Genomic DNA, 18,044 nt, shown 5'->3' on the forward strand with positions numbered 1-18,044 from the left:
GGAATTTAAGATGGATATTATGAGGTGTGTAAGTTCTGCCCACAGTCTGTTGAGCTTGCAGTATTGCACCTGCAGTTGACTGGAATATCTTGTAAAATGTACTTCAGCTTTTATTCATATTTTCTGTGGTCAGGTGTCCCTATTGCCAACTTTATAAAGTTTTTTTATATATAATTCATTTTCTTTCAATAGGTTTCTATTTTCCATGATTTTTACCAAATTTTAAGATGCTTTCTGGTAATGCTTTTGCCAGGATTCGAGCACAACATGAAGTAAAGGGGTAGCAGATCCAAAAATAGAAAAACTACCTATTTTTTTGGTTCCACTGTGTAATGCTTTCACCTATGGAACAGAAATATATTTTTTTTATTCTGCAACATTTCTGCATGTATGTGTGTCCCTTGCTGTTCCTATGGGTACTGCTGAATTCCAGGGCTAACCCCTCTGAATTATTGTTAGCTTCGACTGTGCTTACAAGCATTTCTTGAGGTGAATCCCACTTCACTATTGTACTTCTCTAGGCTGTCTAGGTTCTGTCATATCACCAGGCTTATGCTGTGTATTGTTAATGTGTATTCTTTTTTTCACAAGGTGGATCGTATGTCTTTTCCATGCGGTTGCACTAAAGAAGGCTGTAGCAATACAGCAGGTAGAATTGAATTTAACCCTATCCGTGTACGGACTCACTTTTTGCACACAATAATGAAACTTGAATTGGAGAAAAACAGAGAGCAGCAAGTTCCGACACTGAATGGCTGCCACAGTGAGATAAGTGCACACACTAGCTCCATGAGTCCAGGACCCCATCCGATTGAATATTCAATTGCAGAAAATTTTGAGATTGAAACTGAACCTCCGGCTGCAGTTATGCATTCTCAGTCAGCCGAGGACTTGGACTGCCCAGGGGAAGAGGAGGAAGAGGAAGATGGGAGTAGCTTTTGTAGTGGAGTTACAGATTCTAGCACACAGAGTTTAGCCCCTAGTGAATCAGATGACGATGAAGAGGAAGAGGAAGATGAGGAGGAAGATGAGGAGGAAGAAAAAGCAGATGATTTTGTAGAAAGCATGGGCTCCCATGCTGATATGGTGCCTCTTCCTTCTGTCCTTTGCTACTCTGATGGAACTGCTGTGCATGAAAACCACTCTAAAAATGCCTCATACTATACTAACTCTTCAAATCTGTATTACCAAATAGAGAACCACATTGCTGGCACGGCTAACCAGATCAGTGAGACTTACTCAGAAAGGGATGCTGTCAAGAATGGTAGTCTTTCTCTGGTGCCTTACAACATGACTTCAGAACAGTTTGTTGACTACACACGGCAATCAGAGGAAACTTTTAGCAGCCCTCACTACCCTTCTGCAAACCCCTCAGTGATTGTTTGCTGCTCATCTTCTGAAGGTGATAGCAGTGCTCCCTGTAACAGTTTATACACTGAGCATAGGCCAAGTCACCCTCAAGAGGAATTTCACTCATACTTGAAAGGTTCTTCTCAAGATGGGTTTGTTTCAGCTTTGAATGGCGACAGTTGTGTACAGGAGCACCCTGCTGAGAATTCATTGAACCTCCCAGAAAAGAGCAGACTGCACGAAGAGTGCATCAAATCACCAGTGGTAGAAACAGTACCTGTTTAATATTCAGTTTATTCTAGGACTGACTTCCTGTGTCAAAGTGCACTCACGCTGGATTTCCTGGAATCTTACTTTTTTAAGAGGTAGACAACACTTGGACTACAGTCAGTGTTCCAGACACATTTTGTTTTCTCAAGCTACACTGGCAGCGGTATTGCACAAAACCAGTTCATGTAAAGATTTAAATAAGAATAATCAAACTGTCTTTTGATAAAAATAAAACACGTAAGTAAAAACACACCCAACATATTTCAAAGTAGCCTACCTATCAAAGTATGTGAAACCTGCCAAGCTATCTGAATCAAAGCTTCGTGTTTTTGATTGTCGGGCCTGTGCAAGATTGTTAAAAATGATAGTTTGAAAAAATCATGTTTAGAGTCCTAATTTTCAACATATCTGAAAAGATGGTAAGTTTGATGTAAAAGTAACTACTGTACAAAAAAGTTTTAATTGTTCTGTACTATATGTATTTTATTTATGGTAGTTTAGTACTCATGTTTTGAGAAAAATGAACAGCATGTTCATTTGAGCAGAAGATCCATAGCTAGTTACAAAGAGCATGTCCACTCTTCATCTGGAGTACCTTGTATTCTTCCATTTTGTTTTTTTAATTTTTTCAAATACCACTTCTGGTAAATTATTTTGAAGCGCGTTTTTAGAGTGTGCTATTTTCTCATTTGCTATATTTGAAAAACAAACAGAAGAGTCAGAAAGGGGGCATTTTACATCTTCTAGAAAGATGAAAGGCAGACAATCCTCCATTTAAATTAAAATCAGTGGCATTCCAGAACTAGTACCCCCTCCCCAAAGAAAAATGATCTTGTATATAAAGGCAAAGCAGTAGCTTCAGCTTGCACAGCACCTTTTAGCTCAACAAACATTCAGCTATTTATGCACTTTAGTGCCATTTTGCAGTACTGTATTAACTGCGGGAACTGTGAACTATTCTGGAGAAATGCCATAGCTCCAGACTCTGAGGTGTATGTAAGATCTTAAAATTCATTATGACAAAATCTATACATTTTTCCCAAGCCAGTGTATGAATGTGTCAGTAGGCAATTTGTAAAAGCAGGTTCTTGCTGGTCAGAATTTAAATGAAGCATGGAAAAAAAAAGTGTGAAGTGTCTAGATTTCATAAATATTTAGCAGTTTTTATGAAACAAGACTGGCTTTTGTGGACTTCTAATTGTATCTCAGATTTACAGAGTCATTTGGTCTAATTAAGAACCAGTAGATTCAGTGAAGAAAAATAGCTTCAAAAATTTTATATTTGCTAAAGTTTGCAAGCAGAATAGCATGTGCATCATGGGGGGATATCCCTTACCCTGTACTCCATTTGTTTTTAAATTTAATGCGAATTAAAATACCTAGTGTATCTCAACCTTTAATCTATTAACCAACCTTGCTTTCCTCTAGAAAAAAAGAGGTACAGAAACATACTTTTCTGTACAGTGATAATTCTGCACTGCCTTATTTTGATTTCAAAATCTATTTATTTTAAAATTTTTGTTCTTCTAATACTGCAAACTTATTTATTACACATCAAGTGGGTTGCAATGTAGACCTGTCTTGTTTGTCAAAATAAGGATCAGCATCTTAGTTTTTGTCTGTGTCAAATCTATATGGTTAACAGTATGCATGTAAACAAAGTGTAAATTTTAGCTCTGTAACAGTGACTCTTCTGGTTAAAAGCTCTTTAAAACACCATGTACAGTACTCCAGTAGAAAACTGCCAGACTTAAAATATGCTTTTTTCAAAAAATAAGCTGACTTAATTGTTTTTATATAAAATCTGGGCAAAATTATTTCTCTTTTTTATGCTAAATTAGCAAAATATTTTTACTCCATGTAATAGCTGAAACAGTTCTTTTATTTACTTGTTTCCACAAGAAGTCCTACATGTTTTATATGGACTGCACTGAAGAGTCTTAGTTCTCTAGGAATTGGATTTCACACTTGCAATGTATTCCATCTCCTGGGAAAGTGCAGGCGTGTTGGTTATCTGGCTCAGCAATTCCTTAGCCTCAGTTCTCCTTTAAGGAAACTATGGTCTCTTTCTGTAATGGTTGAGTAGCCAGGTAAGCACATGTATTCTCCAGTTCCACACAGCAAATACCCATCTTTATTTTTAAAGAAAAGCTTGTTAGTTCTACATCTAAGAACAATATTATTCTGCTCAAGATAGTCTATGGGCAAATGCAGCAAGTCTCTGTGTATCTAGGCATCTTGCATTAATAGCAGGCTTAAATCTGGCACTGTCACTCAACACCAGCACCAAAAGCACAAATCCCTTTTTTCTTGAGCTGGGACAGTAGCTGTGAATCAGTAGCAGCTTTTTAACCTCAGAGTGTGTTGGAGGATCATGCACACTTTTACCAGGGTATTTCTCTCAGGGGAAAGTTAAATAAAATATTGTTTTGTTATTACCCCCTTACTGAGCAATAAGAAATTATTTTCTTTCCCCTGCTCTTTCACATGAAAAATATCTTTAGTAATATTAGCAAGCACAGTAAGTGATTAACTTAATAAAATACATCTCAGCAAGCTTTAAAATTCTGAGATGATTGTTGTTTAATATTTCCATTGGCACCTGCTTCAGAGCCCAGGCCTCCTTAAATTTGCATCTCTATACACTTCAGAGTACTCAGAAGTTTGTTCTGTGTCATCCAGGCATCAGGGGTGACTACAGCTAAATTCTCTAAAGCTTGCCCCATTGGATAACAAGCAGTAGCTTGTAATAGATAGGGTAGAGAAGGCAGTGACTATATAAAGAACTTGTGCTACACTACCTTTCTTTTGATCTGATGTTTTTTGATCAAGATTTGATCTTGGGGTACAAAGCAACCAAACCTTCTTTAGTTCTTGCAACAAGTTACAAAGTCAAATCTGTTTATAATTCATGGAGATTTTGTGGTAGCTATACTAATAATATCAACAAGCCTTCTACCGGAGTAAACTCATACTGAGGTGAAAAGAAAACAAACCCAGAACAAAACAAAACCAACCAAATCCAAAACCAGTAGAAACCTCTTGTTTTGATACAGGCATAACCTGTTCCCCAGCCAATTCTGTATCAGCAAATAACAAAGCTAAGACCTTTTCTAGCATGTATAATTTGACTAGAGTGAAAAAACAAGAGTCACAGCCTTGACCAAAACAGGCTAATTTAACCGTGAAATCTAGAGTAGGCTGTAGAAATAAGTGAGTGTAATCAGCCCTTGATTAGGCTTTGATGTTTTGTTTAGAAGAAGATAAGGAAGTACTCTTCATATAAGAAAAAATAAACTTTAATCATGGGATGGGAAATGTAATGTTATTTTCTGGGCTAGTGTATAGTAATATATGATGTGTTCCATTTCTCAGTTGGTTAATGTTCATATTGATGAGTCCTTTCATTTTGGGTAAGCTTATTTCTGTGTGATAAAAGTATTGTTAGAAATGACAACAGTATTTGCTTCTGTATTCACACAGTATATAATTTGTGGAAATGTTTACTGGTAGTTGTATCAGCTTTATTTCCAACACATCTGGCTACTGCTAATCACTCCTGAGAAGCCAGGTAGTAAATCAGTAGATAGTTTACGATTACACTACCTAGTTCAGAAAAATGAGCCTTAAAAAAGCACTTTCCTCTGTTAAATCACAACAGAATTTTGACACAGGATATCCCTGAACAGCACCTAAAACTGGATGGCTTTTTGCATATAATGTGAAATTTACCTCTCTTGGAAAAAATGCATTGCTAAAAATTATATATAAAACTTTAACTGAGGTTAGATGTGAAATGAGAACTTCTTTGACAAAATTGCAACAATTGCAATTGTTTCCTAAGAGTTGTAACTCCTGCCCTGGAACATCCTTTAATAAATTAAAGCTGGTCAGTAAAGTTTCTAATATTTCTTCACCACCCCTTTAAAAAAAAAAAAAAAAATTCTAATAATCCTTTGATGAGCTGTATGCCATATAGATCAGAAGGTTCCATATTTGTAAAGTTTTACTGGTTTTCATCTATGTAAGTTCCTGCTAGTAAAACATAATTTCAGTTGACATTTTTTTAAGACCATTGATTACACTATAACAACCATCACTTGCTATAGATAGAGTTCAGCTTCCTCACTGATAGCTAACTGAGTCAGTCAACAGTGCAGTCCTGCCTTTTGTGTAAGCTCTGCAGAAATGGATGTAGTATTCATGGTAGTGTTACTCACTGGATTGCTAACTGATCCAGATTCAGTTTCTAATCTTATCTGGGTGTTGCATTTCAGTAAGCTTGCTATCAAACTGATCATGTAGCATTCCCTGCCTCACCATCAGGAAGATTCTTCACAAAACACAGCTGGTTTGTTACAGACTATACGTACATTTGCATGCAAAATAAGATGTGATGTTTTTTCTTATTTCAGATATTCCTGACTCTTTGATAGAAATGTGATATACTGGATAGAGAGTGTTAGGCTCAGAGAGAGGATACCTGGGTTCTGCTGGTTTTGCCTTTGTCCTGCTGTGTCATTTTCATTCCCTAGTTCTGGTTTATAAGGTACTTGGAGATACTGTGATGAAATATTAATTCTACACAACTCGCAAAATACATTTTTCTCCTTTTTTGGCATAACTAAATTTTTGTACTGCAGACTGAGTCACTTTCCCAATAAAGCCCAACCCAGCTCAGAAGTGACTAGAAATTTTATCACTAATGTGAAGCAGCAAAAGCAAGCTCCCTTTTCCATGGACAGGGTTAACGAGCAAAAATTTAACGATAAATTTCATAGTGAAAAGTAGAACAAAAGCTATGTTGAATATACATTTACCTGTTGAGTGCTTAACATCTGAGCAGCAAAACTGTAGTTTACCTGCAACACCACAGTTGGCAGCAACAAGCAGTCTTATTGTCTTGTGTGGTGTTGTCTTTTGGCAGCTGACCTCTCTCAGTGAAACTCCTTGTGTAGGCTGCTGGTTCTGTAGCAAAGGAGGTGCCCTTATTCAGAGGGAAAGCAAGAGAGACCCAAGTTATTGTTTTAAAAGGCATTTGATAAATAAGCAGCTCCCATGAGTTGTATAAACTCATGTTCATTGTGTCAGTTGCTTAATTTTCTGAAGCAGTCAGGAACAGGGACAAAAGAGGACAATATGCTAAGTCCTTAAGTGTTTTGGGGTGTTGCACCTTCCCACTGAGGCTAAAGAGTAATTCTATCATCTACTTTTATTATGGTTGCAGAACATTTGTAAAATACTTCAAAAAACTAGAATTAACTCAGAGAATATATTCTATAGAATTTATTTCTAAAGTACAAAATCTGATTACTATTTTTTTAAAATGGTAGAAAGCTACTCTTATTTTCAAAACAGAGTCTAGTTCATTAGCGTGTTCTTTGGTATGAAAAAATCTCAGTATTTGCCTTTTCAATGTTCCCAATTTTTTTAATCCTTAATTTTGCTGTTCTCTGTAATTACTGTCCATGTGCAAATTATTAATTGTCCATTTTCTCCAGAAGCGTGACATCCGAAGCACAAGCACTGAAGTGATGAACAAGTGCAATTCAGTTGTAAAGAGATCTAAGTGAGCACAGGCTCGAGTTCTTTGTAAGTGCTTCTTGTTCACCACGTCTTTCCACTCATCAGAGGCAGCTTTTAATTTTGTTGCTAATAAACATGCCAGAGTATTGTTTTCATATAAGGAGGAAAGTTATCCTTGAGAACTTTCTGCTACCCCTAATAGCTGATACCAAGAATTTTATAAGAACATCCAATAGATGAAATATCTGTTTTGCAGCTTTAAGTCTTTTCTTTTGAATTCCTTCCTCCCTTAATCTTAGTGTTTGGCAAAAGTCTGTTGAAGAGTAAGGCTTTTTATTAAAATGGAACACTAAGCAACTCTCATGTCCTCTGTGCTATGTATCATTTATGTTACATTAGTATGTAGATAGATTGAAACTGTGGTGAAAAATAGTCCCCCATTGGCTGAACATGAGAGGCATGATGGAGCAATTCCTCTGGGGGGTCAATAGACTCTCCCTTTCCATATACCCAAGCAAACAGGAAGGAAACCCACCCCACTGGCTACAAACACATGGTAGGAGATCCTTGTTGGCTCCTGTGTCCTGTAGATCCAGCGGAAGAATGTTGTTCATGATACAGCACAACCCAGTACAGGATGAAAATCCAAGATTATGAAAAGCAGAAAAACATCACTTAGGAGAACAAAAGTTTCCTTCAAACTACTGTACATTTTTTTTTTCTAATTTAAGAAATAATAAATTAAAACCACCCTTTTATAAAACAGAAGTGAGTTAAATCTTAAAAAGCAAAAGTTAAAATATGTATTGTTCTACTGCTGTATAGTCCTTAAAAGTTAGGATGATACCTGCTACACAGAAGGTCCCAACTGACTGGAGAGCCATATTCACGATGCTCTGTACTGCTGCTTTTCAGTTGAGAAGATTATAGTCCTTCATCCAAAGATGGGGCAAGGGGATTAAAAAAAAAGTCAGAAGGCAAACTTCATGTATTTACTGAATTACCTTAATTTGAATCTTAGCAATGACCCTTTACTGAGGTTTTTTATGAATTAATGTCAAATAGAACCAAGTCAAAAGTTGGCCTCACATGTATGTTTGCCTACAAATGTGCACTTTTCTAACAAACTATGAAGACTGGATTTAGCTTTTCTCAATGGACAGGAAAAATGGTGGAAGATAAAGGAACATTATTGTTCTAAGACAAGGATCAAGATAATCGTTTGTCTTGAGGTATGGGTGGAGACACCCTGAAGTGAGTAAGGGAAGGATGAGAAAGGGCAATTTAGAGGAAAAGAAGGCTGGAAGCAACAGGTAGATTGATGAGGACAAAATTGTTCTAGAGGACAAAAGAAAACATATATGGGGAAAAAAAAAAAAAGGGAAAAAGGAAATTAAGATATCTGCAGAGCGACAGTGGAAAAGTATATGCATGTTCACTACAAGCTTGGCCATATTAGGTCATAATAGTAATTTTGTTAGTTAATATGTTTCAAAACAATAACAAACTCAGTGCAAACACGAAGTGTCATTTTTCCATTCCAGCTTTATACAGGCAAAACTAAATAAAAGACTTTATTATCCAAAAGCATTGGGGTAAAAACCATAAAACAAAGCAACACCCTAGAAGCATTGCTACCATGTCTTTTCTTTGCCTGTGTCAACTGAGAAGTCACATTCAATATAATTTTATTTTATATGTATCTACTCCCAGGCACATACTTCTAGTATAACCCCTTTCTCAGATAATAAGAGACACTAAAAAGCAAAAAAGAAATAAATGTTCTTCTTAGAGTTTTAGCTTGGGATTTTCAAATGAGACTTAGTACATTATAGCATCTAATACCTTGCTGGGGTACTGGGAGATCACTGTAAAGAAGCAGCCATCCATTTGTGAGTCTCTGATACACAGATTGAGCACCAGTTTTCAGCTTCTTGAAAGGATTGCATCACTGTGTGCACTGGCAGCTGGTCCTCTTAAAACAAAACCAGAAGCAAGCATGCTGGTTTTTTCAGACCATTTCACACAAATACCATCACTTCGGTTCTCGCATAACACCACCCGTGTAAACAGTGCTTAGCAACTGGGCCCTTCTTTTAACTGACTGACTGTAGGCACTTCTATGGAAATGCATCTGAAGTGTAGTTTGTGAAACATGTTAAAAAAGTGTTTGATGTAAAATAAATGCTAGACATTTAACAGTGCAAAAATAGTTAAAATCTGTAGATTACAAATCTGTTCCTAAGAGCCTCAGCCTGTAATATTGTCTTAGTAAAGTTGATCTTTTAAGTTAAATTGCATTCTGGTGTAATAACCTTTTACAAATAAAATTATTAATACAAATGTACTGATTAATACCTGTTAACATAAGACATGGCAATTGGTTATTTTGAATTGTTTCCACCTACAGTTAATACATACAGCAACTGTGGTAAAAAAACAAACAAAACCAACATTTCTTCCATTTTTTTAATTTTTTTTAAATGTTCAAAGTATTTTCATTTTTTTTAACAAATACAAAGTACGTAACATTTGCACTGTCTAGTCCAGCCCTGTCTTTTACGAGGTTCATCGCTCTCTGTATATATATATATTTTTTCCCATAAGAATATAAAATTGCTTTTGAAATTTTTGTTGACAAGTGGTAAATAATACACCACACGTTGGATTTGGAAGCATGGTGGATTCTAAAGTTGATGGTCTTTCCAACATGTAATCCATTCAGATGAGACCAATAAAACTGTGGTGTAATTATAGCCATTTGTTTGAAATTTGTACATTACTTCTGACTTCACTAATTTTTTAAGGAAAGTAATTATGTTGAAAGTACTTAACATTAGCCATTACAGATGATCTTGCATACTAAAATTATGGAGATCTCAACAGTAAAGCAACATATTTAATTGGACTGCTGCTTTTAAACTGTTAAGAAGCAAAGGGAAAGAAAGTTCATCTTAAAATGTACATGGAAATAATTTTGAGCTTCATGAACGACACATTTCTTTAATTTCCTTTTTATTTTTTTTTTAACAAGTTGTAACATCAAAGATGCCAAAGGGTAATATAAGCTACAATAATATTCAACAGAACTTAACCTAGACCTTATGTTGTAATAATTTATTCAAATTAACTGTATTACTATTCTGTATTTATATTTTCAGTATTTATTATGAATGATATGGAATTTGATGTATTTATTGTGGCTTATTACTGCAGTGTATATATTATAAAAATGAGCATTTTTAAGTCTTAACATTAGTTTCTTTGTTAATTAGTGGCACTTGTATCGGCTGTATTTTTATTATATATTGTACAATATATATTGTCCATTTGTTTGCAATGAAGTAAAACAGGTTTCTACGTTACATCATGGCTGCCAGTGCATTGTGCATCTTATTTCTACTATACAGTCATGAGACATTCCTCTCATCTAACAGAGCCAGAATCAGTACTGCACCTCCTCACCCAGGCCTGCAGAGCCTCTGGAGACACTCTGAAAGCGCAAGCATTTGTCCCATTCCTCATAGTCTGACAGCATAAGGAGAAACAGTTTTGGTTTGGTTTTGGTTTGTTTTCTTACTATTTTTTATTATTCAATCCGCATATACATATTTAAGAAATTAACAGAAATGCTTTGTTAGGTGTATCTGTTGCCCTTTAGTGATGCTAGTGCCTACACTTTTCTTTGGCCAATGGAATAAACTACATGATTCAGCTGCACCTATCACAGTGAATTTAATAATTTTGGTTATAAATTGATAATCATTTTCAACAGCTGTTGGAATAAATTTTGCAACAGCTCTCTCTGGTGGACAATTTGCAGTAATTTTATACAACAAATCATTTCAGGAGCTGTAATAGCATATACAGAATACTGATATATTTCAGGACAACTGAGTAATTATTTTGAAAACTGCTGATCACCATTGCTGTTATGAAAATACTTAACAATCACAGGTCTCTCATCTTTTTATTCTGATATTCAGTAAAGGTAAGCTGCACATTTGTAAAAGATAAGTTGTCCCTAAGTATGCCTTACTGAGAAATTACACATGGCTAAAATACTTGTATTTACAAAGCCTGATAAAGATCAGACCTTGTTCTTTAGAGTATAAAAAAGAGTGGTGACAGGACTTAAGGTAGCATTTGGTTTTAATTTGTTAGGAGTTACAAAGAATGGAACAGGTTAACAGCTGCTATCAGACTGCTTTTTGTGTTGCTGCGAACTGTGGTTAGCAGTGCTGCTCCAGGGCTTGCTAAACCATGCTGAAGGCAAAAAACTTTGTACAACAACTTTCAACATTAGTGTTCTAATTCAAGACATCAGGATGCCAATTCAGAAGTAAGAAGACTTAACACTAAGGTTCAGTTATAAGTTGATCTGTTAATAGTACTCATATAATCCTATACTCAGGTTAGTGTAAATCAGCAATTTCTCCCAAGGTACCAAAACAAAATCCTCAGGTATGGCGAGCTGGCGAAGTCCCACTGCAGTTAATGGAGACATAACCAGGTAGAGCCACGAACAACCAGCAGGGCCTCTTGTTCATGGGCAGGAGCTACCCCAAAGGCCCTGAAGTCCCAGAACATTTAGGACCTGCTTTGTCCTGTTGGGAGTAAGGCTAAGCTGTCCTTGCTTGAAAGCAAGCCTTCTTCAGCACTTGTCATTACTCTCCTGGATATATAAGAGAACATGATGAGATGGAGGTTAACACTTAACGCTGGCTTTACTGTTAACCTTCAGTAGTTTACACAGCTGATAGATGTACAATTCTTTACATGCTGTATATGTAATAGTACTTCTTTTTTCCCCTCCACGGGGAAAGAGCATAATAACATTGCTGAAAGTGCATCAAATTAAAAAAAGGCAGTAAAAAAAGCAACTTAAAAAGAGAGCCAGAGAACCTCCTGCAAGAAACTGATTTTCAGCATACTACTTGGGTGAACCTTAACATCATGCAAAAGAGCTCTAGATAATGTGATGCACTTGAAGAGATTTCAGTTGGTTTTTAGATATGTAATCCAGCATTAAAAAAAAGCCCAAAAACAACAACAAAAAAAACCCCACAAACCCACAAAACACACACACACACACAAAACAGAAAACAAAACCCACCACCACCAAAAAAACAAACCAAGCAAAACCAAAAAATCCAACCTCTTAAATTTGATCTGTTAGCTTAGAGCAGAGCTTATGATTTACATGTTTCAATGTGTACTATGACCATGATGTCTGGAGAACAAATGAAGATATTTGCTGAAGAAACAAAATTAATATTTTCAATAGCCATTTCAGCATAAATTCCCTACAAATGAGACAGAAAGGAATCTTAGAAGGAGGGCAGCATGCTACAAGGTGGAATCTAGCCCAAGGGAAAATTCAACTGCTTTTTAAAGCCAGCTAAGATATGGTGACATAGCACCCTGGACTTTAACAATAAATGATTTTTTCTCTATTACATAATTACTAAAGTGCATTTTGCATGATACAACAAATATCTATTGGTTTCTGATACTAAAATGAGATTTAGCTTGCATGAGCTTTTGTTTGTATAGCTTAGTTTTATATGCACATCACAAAATACACTATGTTGACAGAGTGCAGAAACCATTTTGGTTTCCACCAGCCTTTGCAAAAGAGATCTTCCACTTATACTGGAAATCACCATGCAAAAAACATTTTTTGTTCTATTTTTTCTAGCATTTCCCTCGGGCCTTTGACTCCAGTCCCAAGCAAGTATTTGGAATGTACACTGGAGCTGCTGCACGTTACTTTTTTGGCTACACCTCTGCCTTTTCCTTCCCTTTCACATCAAAGGCACAGGCTGCCCCTCATCTCTCTTGGCCATTGCATGGCTCCATTTTTCCCTAGACCCCATCTTCCTTGCTCCTAGTTGCTGCCAGCAATGAGGCTTTGCTCCTGGCAGAGCTAAAGCAGAAGTCCAGCTTTTAGGCAGCCCAAGCCAACCCACAGAAACCAGTTTTTGTCCCACAGCCAGCAAAAACACTGCAAGTCTGCACTTTAACCACAGGCCTTGAATAAGTCAATAGGTGGCCTTCAGTTCTTAATTTCCAGTTACCTAGACAGGGAGGTAGCAGCCTTGATTTGCCCTGAGCTTGCTAGCTTGCTTTCCCTCATTCCTTTTTCCTCCCTCATTCCAGTCCCTTTTGAAAATATACACAGGAGCTCTAGGATTAACAGTCAGGCAAGTATGTTCAGTGAATGTTTCCTGGCCCTAGAGTAGTAGCTCAGTTCAACATTTTAGGTAAGCATGCTGTGCCATTATGAACTGCTATCCCCTGTTAAATTACAAATCTTACTATCTCATACAAATTATGTAACATCAAAGTAAGGGTTAATACTAAAGTAAAGATTTTTTATTTAGATGGAAGGTAATACATGTGGACAAATATTATTTTACGGGGCAGCTTTCAGAAGCAATTGTACCAACAAGTGACAAAAAAAGTATACGATTGTCTTCTTTGGCAACAGACACAGTAGCTAGCAGCCTGTCAATTCAGGAGTTATCAGTCACAAGGCGTGTGATGATTTCTCTGATTGTATGCACATTGCCACCCAGTCATCTTTTTTCTGACAGCAGTGCACGTTTGAAGTACAGAAGGTTCAGCCAAGTAGAAAAGAAAGCATATGCACTTCCCAGACCTATATCATCTAGGCAGCACTGAGGCACTCGAAAAGAACCACTTAATTCAGTGAACTTTGGTGAAAGTCATCATTAAGAAACATAAGCAACACTGCGATTCTAACACTGGAGCTCTTTTAAGTCTCCACATATATTTCCTGTGTGGATGCCATTCCTGACAATATTCTTCCAACCACACTTTAGTAACATAAACATTATTAATTAAACAATTGTTATTCATTCCCCACAAGCTTTTTTTATTTCTGACACTCTTCTATCTTATGTAACAGATGCGATTCCTGTTAGAAAATACATCATTTCTATTTTTTATTTTGTACAAAGAGATGGAATTCTCACTTCCTATCTTTTCAGTGTGAATATAGTCCTGGTTTAGAAGTAGCAGTCACTTTTTCTCCTTCTTAGTAGCTGGTGCAGTGCTGTGTTTTTGACTTTTGGCCTGGGAATAATACTGATAAAGCCGATGTTTTCAGTTACTGGTCAGAATGTTTACCCTGACCAAGGACTTTGTGAGTCTCCTGCTCTGCCAGGGAGGAGGGGAAGCCGGGAGGAAGCAGGGACAGGACACCTGACCCAAACTAGCCAAAGAGGTATTCCATACCACAGCACGTCATGCCCAGGATGTAACTGAGTTACCTGGAAGGGCTAGATCACAGTGGGGTGGGGGTGAGGTACCGGTTGGTGAGCGGTTGTATTCTCTTCCCTTGTTATTTCCTTTATCATTATTACTATTAGTGGTAGCAGTAGTGATTTGTGTTATACCTGAGTTATTAAACTGTTCTTATCTCAACCCGTGGGAGTTGCATTCTTTCGATTCTCCTCCCCGTCCCTCCAGGAGTAGGGGGAAGAAGGCGGGGGGCGGGGAAGCGGACTGCGTGGTTCTAATTTACGGCCTGGGCTTAAACTACCACCATATAATGTTGATGCGATTCTAAACCACTTCTAAAATCAATTTCCCATCACAAAAGAGATCAACCAGAATCTCTGTCATGTAAAACTATTTCATGGGAAAGAGGGTTGGGCAGAAGTATGACATTTGCTTTTTAAGGGATTTTCTTTTTGCTTGCTGAACCCGGGAACACAAGCATGAAATTGTAGTCACTGCATAGAATGCTGAAAAGTTTTAAATCATTGTACCCATTCCCCCCAGAAAAATGAAGGGACAGTCTAGACAGAACACAGTCTAGTCAGTGGTATTTGCAATACCACCCACCTACCTGCTTCCTATTCTGTTCTTCTTTTTGTCTTCTGGTTTCCAGTCCTGCTTTTGAAAGGCTCTTTCTTCCTTTAAAAAAATAGTAAACTTGTATTAATGTCTCCCTCGACTGGGAGAAACTGAGCAAAACATGCTAAAGTTGTTACTTATAAAGTCAAGCTAACATTTACATTATAAAAGACAGCATCAGATATTGTAGATTTAACTTTATAAGTATACTTTACTTTTCCAAAACTTTTAAAGAGGGCAACCTAAAGTGAAGGGTTAATGCTTATAATGCAGAAAAGCTTTTAAATAAAAATCTTTTTTTTTTTACATCATAATATTAAACTACTACTTGGAATATTATTGTCCTATTGAAACAAGTGCAGTTTTGGAGAGAATGTTTTAGCAATAAATCCCTACTTGAAAAATTAAGGAGATACATTAAAACACACACACACACACAAAATACTACACATAAAAAATTACTTCCTTGAAACATCTAGTAGAAAGTACCATCTCAAAGGAGATCCATGCACAAGAAGTTCAAAGGACTGGCTATACTTCTGAAAACTCAGCCACTGAAATCAAGTCCCCAACATCTCAATCTGATATTATAAATCTTGATCAGATACATAAGATTAGAAAAGGTTAATTCCTGAACTGCAGGAGATTATTCTTTAAAAGGAAGCAGTGTCCACATTTTCTTTCAGTTTCATGTATTTCTCAGAATTCAACATATTTAAAGAAATGTATACAGCAAAACAAAGTACAGAAAAGTTAGTACTGCATTATAGAACATATTATAATTACTCATTAGAATCATGCTGAAAGTATAAATTATGATAAGGAGAATATGTGCTTCTAAAAAAAAAAAAAAAAAAAAAACCAACCATGTGAAATAGTTTACCTTTCAGGAAAGACTGAAGACTGCTGCTAGAAAAGCACAGAGAAGATGCACAATAGCTAATACTTGAACTGCTTGCAATTTTTCTTACTGCTGCTCACTACTTTTGAAAAAGTAATTTTTAAAAAAGTAACTAAAAAAATATTTTCTAAACCACCAATCCTATTTACAGATCACCTATTGCTCTTCTAAAATTGCATTATATCCATCTATACACACACATATATATGTATATGTGCATATTTGGAAGCACAGTCCTTAATGTAGACACAGAAGTTTCAGGTCTCCAACCAGAATAGAACAAAAAAAGTCAATACCTTCCTCTGCTTACCTCTTTTCTGGTAGGTAGTAGGGAGTCCAGCTAAGACTGAGTTGCTGTTGTACCAAGTACTGCAAAAATACAGACTAAAATGTCACTCATGCTTTAAAGAACAGAGAGTAAACATACGTATTAAAAAAGTGCTTGCAAAAATAGCAAAACTCTAGTAAAACTAGTAAAAAACCCACCATGTTATAGTGTATTATGAATTTTGGACTATTGACCTATGTTAGGCCAGAAAAGTCAATAAATGAAAGTCCTAAAGACAATTTTAAGTCACAGAATAATATTTTTTCTTTCCACAGCTAGAACTGAACACAAAATACAATAATTAGGTGACCTATACTAATACATATACTGCTCTCTACTGTAATACAGTCTTAAATTACCAAATAGAATAAAACCGAAAAAGGCAAAGTGGAGCTCCTGTAGCGCTGCTCATAAAGAAGATTCCTACCTCCATGTGCAACGGGACATTTGTTTCCTTGCAATTTAAATTCTATCCTGGTTTGTAACGGTACCTCTGAAAAAAAAAAACAAAACAAACAAAAAACAAAACAAACAAAAACAAACAAACAAACAAAAAAAAAAAAACCTGGTAATGAGCAGACAAATGATATTTCATGTATGCAAATTCCAACCTGACAAGTTTGTAAGAAAAACCTGACAAGTTTGTCAGAAGAAATTATACTTTAAAATTACATAATGCATTTGTATATAGAACAAACTAGGAATTAAAAGAACTCAAGCTATTCTAAACAGTTGTGCTAAATACCTTGTTTTCTAGAACAGTTCCTTAAACACTCTGTTTCCATTTCATACCTAGGGGTCAACACAGCACAGCTGCTACCTCTGTAATCTCTCATTCTCTTTCCATATTTGAACAATTTTTTCATTGACCTGCATCCTATTTTTCTACAATTCCTTCTCCAGTTTGTCAAGAGCATTTGTTGCCTTTTCTATATTGGTATGATCTGCAAAAGTAGCAAGAATACTTTGTATTCCAATACTGAATTATGTAAATATTTATCAGCAGACATAGGCAGGTCTTGGTGCAAGGCCATTTGATACAGTCTTCCAGTTCAACAGTGGCATGAACAACCTTTCCCAGTACAGCCTTTTCAGCAACTTATGTTCACAACATAGCAGTTATTTTAAGTAATGTATCCTCATAGGATATTCTCACAGGTGTCACCAAGAGCCTTTCAGAAGCCAAGATGTGGCTCAAAGGCATGATTATCAAGCCAAGAAAAGAGAAACCTTAAGTTAATACTTCTGACAAATTCTTGCTAGTTCTTGTTTGTTCACTTGTCTTTCAGATGACTTGAAACCACTGAAAGGATTTCTTCTTGCTCTTCTTCAGAAACTCAATCAGATGATGTTAAATTGATCAAAGACAGTCTCCCTCCCCCCATTAGAAATAAAAAACCCAAAATAATATCTGTCCGTTCACTTGCCCAACTCTACAGATATATTAGCATTTATATGTATTGATATTATTTATTTACCAGGACAAAAGGACAAATTAAAAATTTGAATTTTCTTTCTTTTTGGCAGCTATGACTTCTTCCTTAAGCTCCCTCCTCTTACAAGTATAGCACTTAAAGAAAATACTAAGCATCTCCTTAAATACTGTTAATAGCTGCATCTAACTAGGCTTGATCTTATTGCTCAACTCTCCACTGTTATGTGCACTTTTCTTGAGATTGAGATTATCAAAGAGTTTGTTATTAAGCTGGTTGCTATTATGCAACTCCTAGTTTATTCTGTTTGAAGATTCTACAGATGTTCAACACAATTCGTTCAACAAGC

General features: G+C 36.2%; 2 protein-coding genes across 3 annotated transcripts in view; one reads left to right on the forward strand and one right to left on the reverse strand.

The window, feature by feature from the left end:
• Positions 1-1,635, forward strand: part of CSRNP3 (cysteine and serine rich nuclear protein 3) — a gene marked incomplete at its 3' end in the record, with an annotated part of 81,000 nt that extends 79,365 nt beyond the window's left edge. Inside the window, exon 6 of the mRNA XM_080621514.1 lies at positions 592-1,635. Within this exon, the coding sequence (XP_080477640.1) occupies positions 592-1,635 (1,044 nt within the window). The remainder of the gene's footprint in view (positions 1-591) is intronic.
• Positions 1-18,044, reverse strand: part of LOC308222547 (sodium channel protein type 2 subunit alpha) — a gene marked incomplete at both ends in the record, with an annotated part of 422,596 nt that overhangs the window by 267,124 nt on the left and 137,428 nt on the right. The gene's annotated exons all lie outside the window — the stretch shown is intronic.

Source organism: Psittacula echo (genome assembly GCF_963264785.1).
Source record: "Psittacula echo genome assembly, chromosome: 6".
NCBI classification, from domain to species: domain Eukaryota; kingdom Metazoa; phylum Chordata; class Aves; order Psittaciformes; family Psittacidae; genus Psittacula; species Psittacula echo.